At 40.6% G+C, this 14,097-nt stretch overlaps 1 protein-coding gene across 1 annotated transcript in view; it reads left to right on the forward strand.

Moving 5' to 3' along the window:
• Nucleotides 1-14,097, forward strand: part of LOC104620973 (EH domain-binding protein 1-like) — a gene marked incomplete at its 5' end in the record, with an annotated part of 119,032 nt that overhangs the window by 100,045 nt on the left and 4,890 nt on the right. The window contains 2 exons of the mRNA XM_010287342.1: nt 12,786-12,885; nt 14,047-14,094. Coding sequence (XP_010285644.1) covers nt 12,786-12,885; nt 14,047-14,094 — 148 coding nt within the window. The remainder of the gene's footprint in view (nt 1-12,785; nt 12,886-14,046; nt 14,095-14,097) is intronic.

Raw genomic sequence — 14,097 nt, forward strand, 5'->3', positions numbered from 1 at the left:
TCTTTTGAATTCTAATCAACTGGATCTGTCTCAAATTCATTTCTAGTTTATTGTAAACAGTGGAATTTAAATTAATTTCTTCTTATCTTGTCTTTTGAAGAAAACTAGCAACATGTTTAAAAGGTTTTATTTTAAAACACAGCTCAGAGTTTATGTTATTTGGGGGGTTTTGTTCTTTTTTTTTTTTTTTTTTTAACTTTATAAACCAGGTGTCGGGCAGGATGGGTTTTGACAGCCTGACGACAATTATGCATTAGCATAGGTTTTATAGATTATGAAATAAATGGAAAAAAAAAAACCCACAAAAACTTCTTGACTTGAACTCGAATGATACTATATAGGCTGAATGTGCAGGCAAGGTTCCCACAATGCACTGTGAAAACCTAGGCTAACAACCACCCCGCTGCGTTGAAAACCCCCAAAAAAGACAAAAGCACAATGAAATAGAAAGCTTACCACCGGTAGCTTTCAAAACGACAAACTAGGCAAACTATACATCTCCACCACTCCAATTTTGTCAGAATGCTAATGAGCTTGCTCTGATCTTTACTCGGCTTCCCGTGTTTTCTACATCTTCAAGGACCACATGGCGCTAGCAAAATAAAGACAACTAAATGAGAATTTCGAATGCTTTTTGTGTTAGGACCTGGTGCCTTTCAGTTGACGCACTCGTTGAATATTCTCAACTTAAAAGCGTACAACAGGGGGCTGGGTATGAACTTTTTAGCAGGGGGAAATTTGTACAAAAGTAAATGAGTGTGATGAGGAAAATATGAGAAAAATTTCTGATTAATTTCCACTCTATAATATCAATGACACCTTCAGCCCCTCTCATACTCCGCTAACAAGAGATGCTGATAAAAGATGAATGATTCTGTGTTGTTCACAGTGAATGTTTAGTGGTTTTTTAATAGCGGCATTCTACATAAAAGGCACCAGGAAGTACTCTGCATTAGCAGTTGAGATCACTAGTTAATAGGATGATGTCTTTTAGCTTTTGTCATGAGATTATTAGAAAGGATGGGTTTCTGTTCTCATCCCGGCATACTTTGGAGTGCTTGTTGAGTACAAGTGCTAAAATACAGGTTTCTCGGTATTGTTCCGCATGCAAAGTAAAAGCCCTTTTAATGCAACACCTTTTACTTTTTTTTACCAGGTGATTTTTGTCATTGATCTCTTATCTGCCCCCTTGAGCTGTATTAATCACTTGGAGTGGTCTGCTTCTCAATGGGGGCTTGATGATGTATATGTGTATAGATTCACTATCAAAAATAAATCCCTTATATGCTCTGCATCTTCACAAACCTGATTATTGAGCTGTATTTACCAGTCTATATTATACAGTCTTGAATGATTCTTACTGGAGTCGTCTAGTCTGTAACACAAATTTGCACTGCGGGTAGGCTAGGAGGAGGCATCCTACTCCCTAAGCCAAGTTTTGTCTTTTAAAAACAATTGAATTCGCAATTCTCTTTGGAATTCTCAAAAATAAATGCAGATTTGTATTCACCAGTGTCAGGGCTTGGGGAAGAAAATGATGAATGTTCAGTTTTGCCTGAGAGATGAAATCCATTTAAAAACTGTTCTTGTCACCGTCTTCAGGCTTGCAAGCACCCAGTGTGAAAAATACCAGCGCATATACATCCGGAGAAAGTTGTAGCTAGGTAGGGAAATCATCATGGTCTCTTTGTATTTTCATATCTTACATAAATCAGAAAGAATGAGTTAATAACACCATAGTTTTTACAGCAATTTGCCAGCTTTGCATTCCACATACACTGTTGTTTTGCTTAGCTCAGTGTGATTAATCTCAGGTGAACTGAAAGCTTGCCAAACCATGAGGTGGTAGAGAGTTGTCCAACCATATTGTGCAAGACAAAGATGCGCATGCTGAAGCACAGCAGAAGAAAGGACAGTGTAACAATGGCAGTTCTGGCAAAATACAAAATTGAAAAGTATTGCTGAAAACAACATCTTTACCATTTACCTTTTTACATTTAGCATAAAAAGTGAGCGAAAGCGTTTCAAAAAATTCTGAATATGTGAATGATACGTATGTGACATTGGTTTAGGTTTTTGCTGGTGCCAGTTTGTGAGCATTCCCTATTGGAAATACCTAAAGATTAGGAGGCTAGGAGGATATTACTACTAGCAATTTTTGTTTGACAGAAGAAAAGGGTTTTGACATTGGAGCACAAGAGTTAGTGATTTTTATTGCAACATGATAATAGTTCACACAACTATGCATTGGTAGTTACAGCTTTTTTTAAAACAGAGCACTGTTATAAAGCACCTGATGGGATGCTTCTCCCTCCAGTGTTCAGGAATGTTAACTTGTTGCCAGGGTTATGGCAATGCGTGTTTTGTCAACTACCAAAACACTGGGTGAAAGAGATGCAACAAAGTGATGATCGAGGTCTTGTTTACAGTATGGTAACTGGGCTTCTACGTTGCATCCAAGTGTGACTTGACTGACCTGAGTCCCACTGAAGCCTGCAGAGCTCTGTAGAAATCCTTGCTAGTACTGAATCCATGCAGTGCAAACCCATTCATTAAAACTTGTTAATGCACACAAACTGGCACACTAGTAGGCTCTTTTTCTGACATGAGTCTTCAGGGTCCAGATCTTTCATACACAAATTTCTGCACAAGTATTGGTTTTGTAGTTGCCAGAATCATGCATTTTATGAGTGATGGGGAACTTCTTGAGTTCTTGGGGCTTGCTAACATTTCTCCAGTTCCCTTCTGTCATGTTGCCTCCACAGTCTCTTACTGACAAACTCTTTCCTCTCCAGTCTCCGTCTCCTCCCATTAGCAGTTCCTGTGAAGCAATCTTGACCTCCTTTTCATAAAGTAAGACCATCTGGCCATACTTTTCCAAATACCCAGCATTTCTACAGCTGAGGAGCTCCCACAGGATGAACATACCATGCCAAACCCCAGAGTTCACAGTTCTGACTCTCTAATTCACCACATCTCTTCAGTCTTAGATCTGTGCAATGGTAGGCAGAAGTTCCCAGGAGGAGACCTTTCCAAGACCAGACGTGGGCAGCGTGCGTGTTCAGCCTTCCCAGGCCAAGTTCATTAAACCATTAAAGCAGCTCAGCAGCAACAATGACCATATTTATTTTTTTCTCAAAGTAACACAGAATTGCCATTGGCTGGAAGGACTGAACGATAAGTCGGCCTCCTCTCCATGCACTTCCCTGGCTTGTAGCCTCATCATTGCCTTAAAAGAACCTGTCAACAAAGTGCTTGAAGGCAGCTTGAAGAAGAGAGCCCAAGCTCAGCGTTGCCTGCATAGCAGGAGGCTACTCTGGGAGAGCCCTAGGCGCTATGAATAGACTTGCGAGCCTTCCAAAAGTCTTGCAAGACCCAACAGACACTTGCTTCTTTTAACTGATTTCCATCTTTCTTTGTGGTATTGCAGTATAAATGCTCTTTCATGTGGTAGGCATAGTCTTTGGCTTTATGCCTGGAAGTTAGCTTTCTGTACAATCAGTGCCTGCCTGTAGAGAGAATGCAAGGAAAAAGGCACTTTGGACACCCCAGGACTCCCGGCCCACGATGCCACTGCAGTCTGCAGAAAGCCCTGTTATTTTTTTCTTTATTTTCTCCCATTTACCACCAAAAACACCTTTTCTGTCAAAATTGGAAACGGTGGGGCCCCAGGACAATTCAGCCTAGCTGAACTTGCCCAGTTAGCCCTAGGAAGCTTTGGATCCCAGAAATACAATTTGCCAACTCCCAGTAAGAGTAGGCATCTTCATTAACACCAATACAAGGTCACGTTCATTGCCAACCATCATCTCACTTCAGGCAGTTGCTTGGGTTAAATTCAGCCCTGTCCATTAAAGAAGTAATTTTATACTGTCCACTGCCCTTTCCCAGCTCCAAGAGTTTTGAAGAAAGTAAGGCAACGTTTGGTAAAAATGGGATAATCCGCTGCCTAGTAGAGCACAGTCTGATGACTTTAAGGTTAGCTGGCCTCTCACTTCAGAATCTCACCCACCCATCGCTTGTCAGGCAAACAGGCAACTGATCTAAGGAGTAGTTATGAGCCATAGAGAAATTACTATTACTCATAACAAAGCAGACAACTCTACTTGTCAACCTGCAAGTGAAATAGTTCATCTGCCAGACCATCATCCCCTTCTTGGTGGATTTCCAAACATGAACTACTGTTTTTTCCATAGCTTCAAAGGTTTGAGTGTATCAGTTAATGCTGCATGCTTCCTGTGCTGCAAGCAAAGGTCTGATGTACTTTTCCCAAGCCCGTGCTTCTTCTGAAGTTGTGCTACTTGAGAAAATTTGGGTACAAAGAATACCAGAGGGTGATAAAGGACAAGCGTTGGTTCTGCTCAGTGCTAGGATCCCTGCAGGCACTGTCCTCAAGACAGGAAGCATCACTTTCTTACAGGGCTATCTCCAGATGTTTCAGCTGAATCTCACCTCTTGTCTGAATTTTGGGCCACAAACTGTGTGTTTTCTTGGTCTGAATTGATAGTCCAACATTTAAAATATATTCATAATCTTTATCAAGCCCAGGCACTCTGTTTCTGTTGATTTTCTGTTATTTTCTAGTGGCCACTGTGTTGACTTGTCATGTAGAGAAAATCAGCATCTTTCAGGCAGTTTGTCTTTTGTGGAAGTTTTGATCCTGTGATAATTTTAGGTTGCCAAGACTGCAGGCCACAAATGTTTGTCTTCCTGTGAGTCAGTCCTACTCCAGGTAGAATAAATTCTCACACGTGCTGAGATGTGGTCAGAACCCTGACCTTGTGTTTACACAGCTCTCAAAATTTTAAATAGCCTCTCTGATTTATTATGTTTCAGAAACTAAAGAAATTACAAGTTTCCTGCTTGATATTAAGCTAATTTGATGTGTGCTTGCGATAAAGGCACTCCCTTGGCGGCAGCTCCGTTTCATTAGGGTTACAGTACTTTCGGGGGCTGAAATAGTGAGACAATGCACTGCAATGTAACTCTGCCTGGCAGATTCTTGGCAGTCATTACCTACCTTTATGAGACTCCATTGTGTGGACATCAATGTCTCCTTCTCAACTGCTCTCAGACAGCAAGTTAGTGGCCATGAATTTGCCTTTCTAATGTTCCTTAGGCATTTTCCCATCCAGTTCAGATTCAGAAAATTGTGCTAGGGCTTCATCTGCTAGCAGGCTCTTCTGCAGTGTCACCTAAACAACAGTCCCATCCTGTTTATCTCTTGTTCATTTTCCATGATTTTTAGTAACTGAAGAGGTCCTCGTTCAGTGAACGGAAGAAGTATTCTGGGAGAAAGCTGGGCATGGTAATCTGAAATGGAAGGCTTGAAGCTCAAGGTGGAGCAGCCCATCCATTCATGCTGCAGGGTGCCTACTGCAGGCTCCATTTTGACACTGAGAACTTTGAAGAATCATTTTAGCCAAAATTCTGAGCTTTTCCACCAAAGGTGATCCTCTGAAAGCAGAGGTGGGTGATTTTTCAGAAAATAGGTCTCTTTTGGGATGCCTCAGTTTCACTCAGTGAAAAACTGTGGATCACTAGTTGTTTAAAAATCTTCACTGTAGCTTTTAGTTGTGTCGGACACATTTTGCGGTAGACACGAAACTCTCCGTTGCAAAGAATATCTGTTGTGAATATAAGCTTTTCTGATTAAGTGTTTGTTAAATTCAGTAACTCGCGTTATAAACAAGAGCTCGTCTGTGCATAAGCTCTTCCCAGTGAGCAAGATGAGAAGACTGTTAAAATCAGTGGGAAATCCGCCATTGACTTCGAAGGGTTCAATACCTTCTATCAGCCTTTGTTAGCAATGTGAGGTTGGTCAGCTGAAACAGCCAGTTTCCCGTGTTTCCTTTCGGTAAAGCTGTAATTGCCACAGTGGATCAGCCCCACGGTCTGGTCCAGAACACCGTCCCGTAGAGGGACAGGTATGGGTTGAACCCAGGCAGGGGCAAGAAACTCTACAGGGACCGGTTACAGCCTAGCTTAGCCCCAGGGAACATTTCATTTAACCTCTAAAAATTAAAGGTTAGCTCATGTCCTAAAGCAGGAGGATCCAGTTCCTACCTCCTGTGTTGTGTTTTGTTTGTTTGAACATTTATTGCTACAGCTTTGCCTTTCCATATTCAACATTCAGCCTGGTTTTAATTCTTGCTGAGCTCTTCAGTTTCAACATTGCCTCATGGCACCAAGTTCTACTGGTAAATGATGAGGCTTTGAGGAAAGATTGTTCTTTTTATCGGTTTTAAACACACCACCTTCAATTTCAGTGAATTTCCCCAGGTTCTTAGGAGACAAGATGAGACACATCCTAGAACTATTCTTTATTTGCTATTCATGTTCTCCTTCAGGTAAACAAGCCAATCTGTCCGCTCGCTCCTTAATACAAAAAACTCGTAAAAACTCGTCCCCACGATTGGGTGAATGCAACTTTTTTTTCAGCAGGCAAATAAAGGTGGCGGGGTACATTTTCAAAAGACCTTCCTGTTAAAATTGTGGAATTCGCTGGCGTTTGGATGGCTCTTGGTGGTCAGCTAGCTTCTGTCAACTAACAAACAGCCCAGAACGAGGAGCAGAGCGAAGTCGGCCAGTTTTTGTCATTATTCACCCTGCTCTAGTTCACATGCGCTGGCATTCTCCTGCTGGCCTCTTCACCCAAGTGTGTTGAGTGAAGAAAGCTTCTTCTATTCTATTTTAAAACTGTGTGTAAACATCAGCAAATGGGTGAAGAATGGGCTCTGTCTTAAGTAGGTTGTTTTTCATGTAGTTCTGTTGAGGTAAATGGGGAGACATGGGGAGGTTTCTGTGTTTAACCATGACACCATGGCACACACACTATACACAGTGCAAATAAAATTTAAAAACAATTACTGCTTAGGACGGCATACAAAGTGGTGTCTGTAAACTTGTTATTTCTTGCCAGATTGAATGGGCTAGTTTGGGATGCTGATAGAAACCTTTACTATTTATCTTCTGCAGGTTGTAATTCATTTTTGCACAACAGCTAAATACATTTACATTTAAGGATTTAAAAAAAAAAACTAATCTATTGGCTTATCTTGACAGATTTACGATGGTATAAAGTGTAGAGGAGTTACTGTGTTCATCCATTTACACTGTAAACGAATCTTGTCCCTGCATGTTGCTGCTTTTTCTTCCTTTTAAGTGGTATTCACAGTGTTTTGTAGCACTTTCTTCTCTGTTTTCTTAGCAATGTACAGGTTTACTGTGTTAATCCATATGGGGTTTATCTAATGACTAGCTGCCCAAACAGCTTAAAAATAATGGGTCTAATGGCACATACATGTACTGATAGCTGGCTGAGCATAAGGGGCGGGTTTGGAAGTATTTTTAGCAGGAAAGGAAAAAAAAATTGTTTTTTCAAATTGATTCAGAAGAGACATTTGTCAAGATGCGTCTTATTTAAATATTTAGCAAATAATTAGCTTACAGTGTAAACAAAAATCCATTTGTAAATCCTGAAGAATGTGGAGGAAAAGGTATTTTTAAAAGACTGCCTGGAAGATGTACAATGTTAAAATAAGCTAGTCACTTTTATTATTCTCAAAAATGGTAACATGTAAACATGTTTGTAATTCTTAAGCATTGTAGATGAAAATTGGCTCAAGTTGGTTTTGGAATAACAGTCAGGAAAATCATACTTCAATATGCGTGATGAACCACAGGAGAGAAGAAAGGGTTTTGGGGTGAGGTTTGGGGTGGCTTTTTTGCTATCATTAAAATTCTGGCTATCATTAAAATTTGTCCCAATAAGGAACAAAATCACCAAACTTTACACTGCAGCCTTGACTGAATCCTGCGCAGGACTATTGCAGCGCAGAATCACAACTCAGAAGTCAGTAGGAGTTTCTCATATCTGAGGGCAGAATTTACTGTCTTGTGCTATTCCAGTCTTGGTGCTGGGCTCGCTCCTAATCATTGAGGAGGGTTCTGGTAGATGTCAAGTGAAGAGAAGAATGCAGCATACATCCTTCACCACTCAAACCAGACAATGAAATTAGAAAATGGCACTGAGAGTTATGTGAGAGAATTCCCCTGGATTCCTAGAGGAAGAATATAACAAAAATTTATTAAAAAAAAAAAAAAAGGAAGGAAAAAAAGGAAAAGAAAAGATAAAAAATGCAGAAGGGAAGAGGGGGAAAAAGAAAATAAATTAGAGAAACTGTGCCAGAATCCTCTTCAGAACTTACCTAATAATAAAGTCCAACATTGAAAGCTGTATTGTCTTTTTACATAAAGGCGCCGTGTACTTACTGTTTCGTCTTAGTTTCTGGTTCTGCATTTTTCAAATCTCTTACCGAGCATTTTGCATGCATATGATGTTTGCAGCACTAGCCGCTCTTATTTGAAGACTGTTTTCAGAAGTCATTATTGAACTATAGGATAAAAAGGTATAAGCATAATTACATGGTAAAGAGAATAAATATGTTCTGCTAGATAGTTAACCAGGTGAGGTTAAACAAGATAAGATGAATTCTGGTCTTTTTAGAAAACTGACAGTCTTCATTTTAAGCTACAATGTAAAGTGCTTTATCCTGAGATTAGGTATTGTGGCAGAAGCTAAAACTGCCTTTTTCCCCTAACCGTGCCAGAATACAACCTCCTTTTCTTTTTGCGCTAACAAGACTGCTTTACCACCACAGCCCACTCTAAGTAATTAAATCAATCCTTTGTACTTACCGTATTCTCCTCTAGTGACGGTACTAGATCTGATTATATGCTTCATGCATATTCAAAGTACGGCACTGACAGCTCTTTAATGAGCTCTTACTTAATCAGTACGAACAATGTTCATCTTGTTCTTTTTTTCCTCATACATTAGAGCTAGGAACAGTTGGGGAAAAAAATGAAACATCCAGCATTCATTTGAAAAATATATTGTACTTTGAAAAGTGTCTAAGCTGGGGAAGTTGCATTCTGCCCTTTAAAAGTCTGATGGACAAATTGGATTACTAGTATTGGATTAAATAACAAATGGTTAGAGGAGAAATGAGAAAAGCTCGCTGTGATCACAGGCTTTAATATTTTTTGTTACTTATAAAGCTGAAGGGGTCTTTAACCAGTTATTAAAGTCAGGATTAATTTGTAATGGTCCAACTTACTAGCTTTAAAAGGGTTTTGTTGTTGTTGTTGTTGTTGTTTTTTATCGAAAACAATAGTGTAATGCATGTATTATGGAAAAAAATTTAAGTTTAAGATCTGTGGGCTATTTATAGATTTTCATCATCTTGTACTGGCTCAGATAAGGGGTTTGCACGCGTGGGATCGATTTGTGCGCAAACATGTTTTTCACTTCATTTAAATAATCTGTACAGTTTGTTGGTTTGCTTTTTTCCAGAGAGCAACACAGATATTTTCACAATTTTAATTTTCAAGCATTTGTAGCAAGTCAGTTAAATACTTGTTTTACACTTGGAAAGTGGAAACAAAAACAACCCCAGCTGCAGCAGGGTTTTACATAGCGGAACTGTGTTGAAGAAAGGCTTTTTCTAAATTTTTAATTTAGAAATTATAGCTGTGAATTTAGCTTCCAATATCACTGCAGTAATAACACTCAGTTTTTCATTGTTGAATGTGTTTTGAGTGCATCCTTCCAACAAGGAAAAAAAAAGAAGTAATGCTCTAGTGCTAGTGTATTTGCTGAAAAGAGTTATTTAAATTTCTTATATGTGGAAGTTATTCATCTTCATTTTTCTTGCCTGGGAAGAATCTGCTTCAGCTCCATGCGCAAGAATTTAAAAGCCTGACGGTCAACAAATAAAATATCAGCATCGACTGCTATTAATATTGCACACATGTGTCATTTCACTGATCAAAAAGGCCTTCGCCGGGGTACAATTGGCCTTTTTCCAAATTGCAAGCTTTTTCTCAGCTTTTTCTTTTTTACTCTTTCTTCTTTTGTTCCTGCCCGGGGATTTGTGCCTATCGCAGCCGATATCACATGACCGGTGTCAGGGCATCACATGGGTCCAAAGCGAATACAAAAACAGATTAAAAATTCTGTAAAAACAATCAAGACTTTGTTAACTCACTTTTAAACCAACCTATTCTATGGATATTGTGTGCGCTTTGGTGTCAGCATGGAAATATCAAAACAGGCACCTGTTCAGATCTGACTCGACAGCTCTAAGCTTTACCTCGATCTTTTCTTGTTACATGTTGCAACAAACTTGATTTAGAAGGAATAAATAGAAATTATAAATAACATGAATAGAAAGAAGTTGATATCTTAAGTTAGGTTTATACCTTAAGTTTACGTTCTTGCCCTGATACTGCATGGCATGAAGTTCAAGTTCAGATCTGCCATCAAGTCAAACTCTTTTGAAACATTTCTGTGTCCCATTTCTTTTTCAAGGCTTGCAAAATAAAGTGCAGCAAAGCTTGCATTTGTAATGGCATCTTTTAGCCAGAAATCCCAGACCACCCCAAAACCAACAAATTTAGTGTCATAAATTGATTAAAATGTTACTGTAGCTACCTGTGTCTGGTTGTGAGGACTTTTTTCACCAGCCGTGTGGCAATCTCATGCATCACAGAATAGACTGGTCATTCCACAAGGATAAAAAAAGCAATCTATCCCCTTTTTCTTGCCTTCTCCCCTCAAATAAATTTCAGCTACTTGGTGCATTTCAACAAAAGGTTGCTAGTATTGATTGTCATCTACTTCTGAAAGCAGACCCTGTTAGATGGACCAATACAGCAACGCCTTTGATCTGTAACTTAACGGCAAAGTATACCTGTAAGTTTTAATCCTTTTGGGGGGAATGCTGAACTGCTGAATATGATTGTAAATGTGTGGTGTAATATTTCTGCACAAAACCAGAAGCGGAGGTCTCGGGGTAGAGCATTTCTATGTGACAAATTTCTTCCTTCATCACGCTATCGTCCAGGAGCTGGACCCTCCTCTTCTGCTTGGAAAAGGGCTGCAGGGTCATCCTCATTTTAGGTTGCTTTGTGCTTCATGTCTTGCTGCTAGCAAATCGTTTACCCTAAAAGCACCCTTCCAAAGAACAGTTAGGTCAACCAGGAGCTTCCCAGGGTGGATATGGGAGGATGTCTCACATCAGAAAGAAGAGCATGCCACATGGTGTAACCTTCTTACTGTGTGGGCCCACCAGCTCCACCCCAAGCTGACCCACTTCCCTGTTCATCTCCTTGTGTGGATGCAGCAAGCCCACAGGCCACAGCGGGAGGAATCAAACAGTTTGGAGAAGGCCAGTGACCTTCCCTTGCATGCAGCAGGGTCACAGCTGGGTGAGGAGGTGGTTCTCCATGCAGATCTGGGCTTGCACACTACCGTGGTATTGAAGTGTGAACGTGCACGTGCCAGGCACGTATGTGCAAGCATTTCAAACACTCCCATCCAGAAATTGAAAGCCGCCTTTTAGAGCAAAACAATATTTTTTCTGGTGTCTTTCCAGCTTCTGCTGCTGGAAATTGCTTCTCTGCAACTAGGGATCCTATAGTTTAAGTTAATAAGATAGCTTCCCCGAGCGTACAGCATCTTGCATCAGAGGTTTCAAAACCCTGTACAAACATCAAAGAATTAACTTTTAGCACCCTTGCAAGATCAGTACGGGTAATTATCCCCATATTACACACAGGGTGCTTAAATGCAGAGATCTGCCCACGGTCTCCCGGTGAAGCGGTGTCGAAGCTGGGAGAAGTTACTCAGAAGTCCCAGCCTGTGCTCCTTTGCCACTCTTCCAGGTTTCTTCTCAGATTAATTGTAACCTCCCAGAATAATTTTAACTGTAAGAAATGTGTGAGTTTCATAATTCAGTGAGGACTAGATAGTCTTTGCTCCTCAGCTCAACTTGAGCGGTAAGACTAGCAGGTCACTACAGAGGTGCAGTCCTCTTCACAAAGGACTGTGATGAGGTTTCTCCTAGTCCCCCAGCTCGGAGAGAGTGAAATTTGGCTAAGCGACCCTGCTAGGTGGAAAGGACAGACAGGAGCCTTCCGGGCGCTCGTCTCCCTTTCCCCAACAGGACCCTGTGGTGCAGAGGTGGTAACGCAGAGTCTTACAGAGGCTGGTAGAGCATAGCACTGCCTGCAGGTAGGCTATGGAGGGTCCTGACTAGGGATGCTCGTCCATGCACACACACACACTGGGGACCCTTAGGCACCTGGACCCCAAAACCATTTGTATTTGCGCAGATGCTCTCTTTGATTGCGGGTGAGGAGAGGAGCAGCTCATTGTCTGGAAGAGTGGCCAGAGAAGCTGAGCAGGTGCCCACGCCTTGGCCAAGGGTTCAGGGTTTCCATCTCCTCTGCAGCTACTTTGATCCCTACCACATTATCCCGACTGCGCTGGGTTTTGCATGGGTGGAGTGGATCTTGCCCACAGGGGTTGTTTTTGCGTTTGGAGGCCTGTGATGACCAAACAGCTTTTAGCAATGCGTTTGGGGTTTTTGGTTTTTTGGTTTGTTTTTTTTTTTTTCATTGGAAACATAGCAACAATGTAGTTCTCTCAGAAGAATTTAAAAGATACAGTACTTTTTAAGAGGTGTTTATTTAGGTCGGGGTGTCAGCGCGGTAAAGAACGCTAAAATGTATGCCGAATGGTGTCTGCTTTCAAAGATTTCTTTATGGAGCAGGCAGCATTGGGCTGCAGGACTTGCAGACATATGATATTTTTACCATTTGAGAGTATGCCTTGTAATGCTCAATGATATTGGAGACTGATACTCCAAAACCTGAATTGAGATACGCAGCTCAATTCATGAAATGCCACGTAAGTGATGAAATTCTTTCGATTGCAGGAAGAAACACCGAAGAAGAAGAAGCTATGATGCAGGAATGGTTCATGCTGGTTAATAAGAAGAATGCCTTAATAAGACGAATGAACCAGCTCTCTCTTCTGTAAGTACGGATGGATACATGTATTAACAAAAGGATGCTTTATTGGAATATTTACCCAGCGGATAGATGCAAAACTTTTTGTTTTCTTCCCATTAGACTTCAAAAATGTTCCCTTAAAAGTGAGCAGCATGGATAATTTGTGGAACATGTCGAGTAACTTGTTTTTCTCATATTTCAGACTTGAAAACGAGAAGTGTGCAATGACACGAGATTAGCCAGAGCTGTGGGGAAAAAAAAAATAATTAAAAAAAATACTAAGCACAGTTACGTTTTCAACGGCCCAACAGTAGAATAAAATTTACATTTTAGAAATGCGGAAATAGGTTTGGATTGTGCCTCAGATGTGGCAGGTGAAGACTATTCGGAGAGAGAGCAAAATCTGAGTCGCTACCTGCTTCGTAGAAATCCTCAATCCCATCGCCAGTTCAGCAGCACCCCTGCTAAAAGGATGTTAGTGAATCAGTCACGGTGCAATATTACCACCGATGGTGCAAAAGTAAGGACAAATAAACTTTATTCACTAGCACCAGTGAGGAAGGGAGAAGATGCTGCTTGTTTTTAGAGGCGTTCTGCCCTCAGCACTTCTTTTCCAGCATCTTTCGGTTTGATTATATTTCTTTCAGTAATGCCACCTAGTGTAGATGCCCGCAAACTTCCCTGGGAAGAGCCTGTGTTCACGAATTTCCTGCCGTGTCTGAACTTGACAGAAGATTCTGCCTTCAAAATACTAAGCTTTTTAATCCCATGTCTAATTTTCATTATTCATTAGGGCAGAATGTATATAGGATAATACTTCCAGTGTCATATTATCTTGGTGAATAGGCTGATGCTGGAATTTGTTCCTTAGATCCGGGGGAATGTTTTATACTTAGGACATTCCACAACAGCTGCTCCAAGGATGAATATGAAATAATTACGTCCTGTAGCACAATAGAGTTAAACTGGCAGAATTAAAGCCGACATTATAGAAAATGGAAAGGCCCTGTTACTGAATATGCCACCTGAGCAAGGTTTTAAGTTTGTGTATCATTTGTTTGGAGTAGCTTAAAGTTAAAGAGAAAAGTCAGTTACGAGTCCTAAAATCAATGTAAGTTAAAGGTTCTTTTAAGTGTTTAATGATTTAGTAATTAACATATTGATGAACTTTTGCAACTTGCCTAGGGAAAAAGAACACGACCTCGAAAGGCGCTACGAGCTGCTGAAACGGCAGCT

Source organism: Phaethon lepturus, unplaced genomic scaffold (assembly GCF_000687285.1).
Source record: "Phaethon lepturus isolate BGI_N335 unplaced genomic scaffold, ASM68728v1 scaffold19185, whole genome shotgun sequence".
NCBI classification, from domain to species: Eukaryota; Metazoa; Chordata; class Aves; order Phaethontiformes; family Phaethontidae; genus Phaethon; species Phaethon lepturus.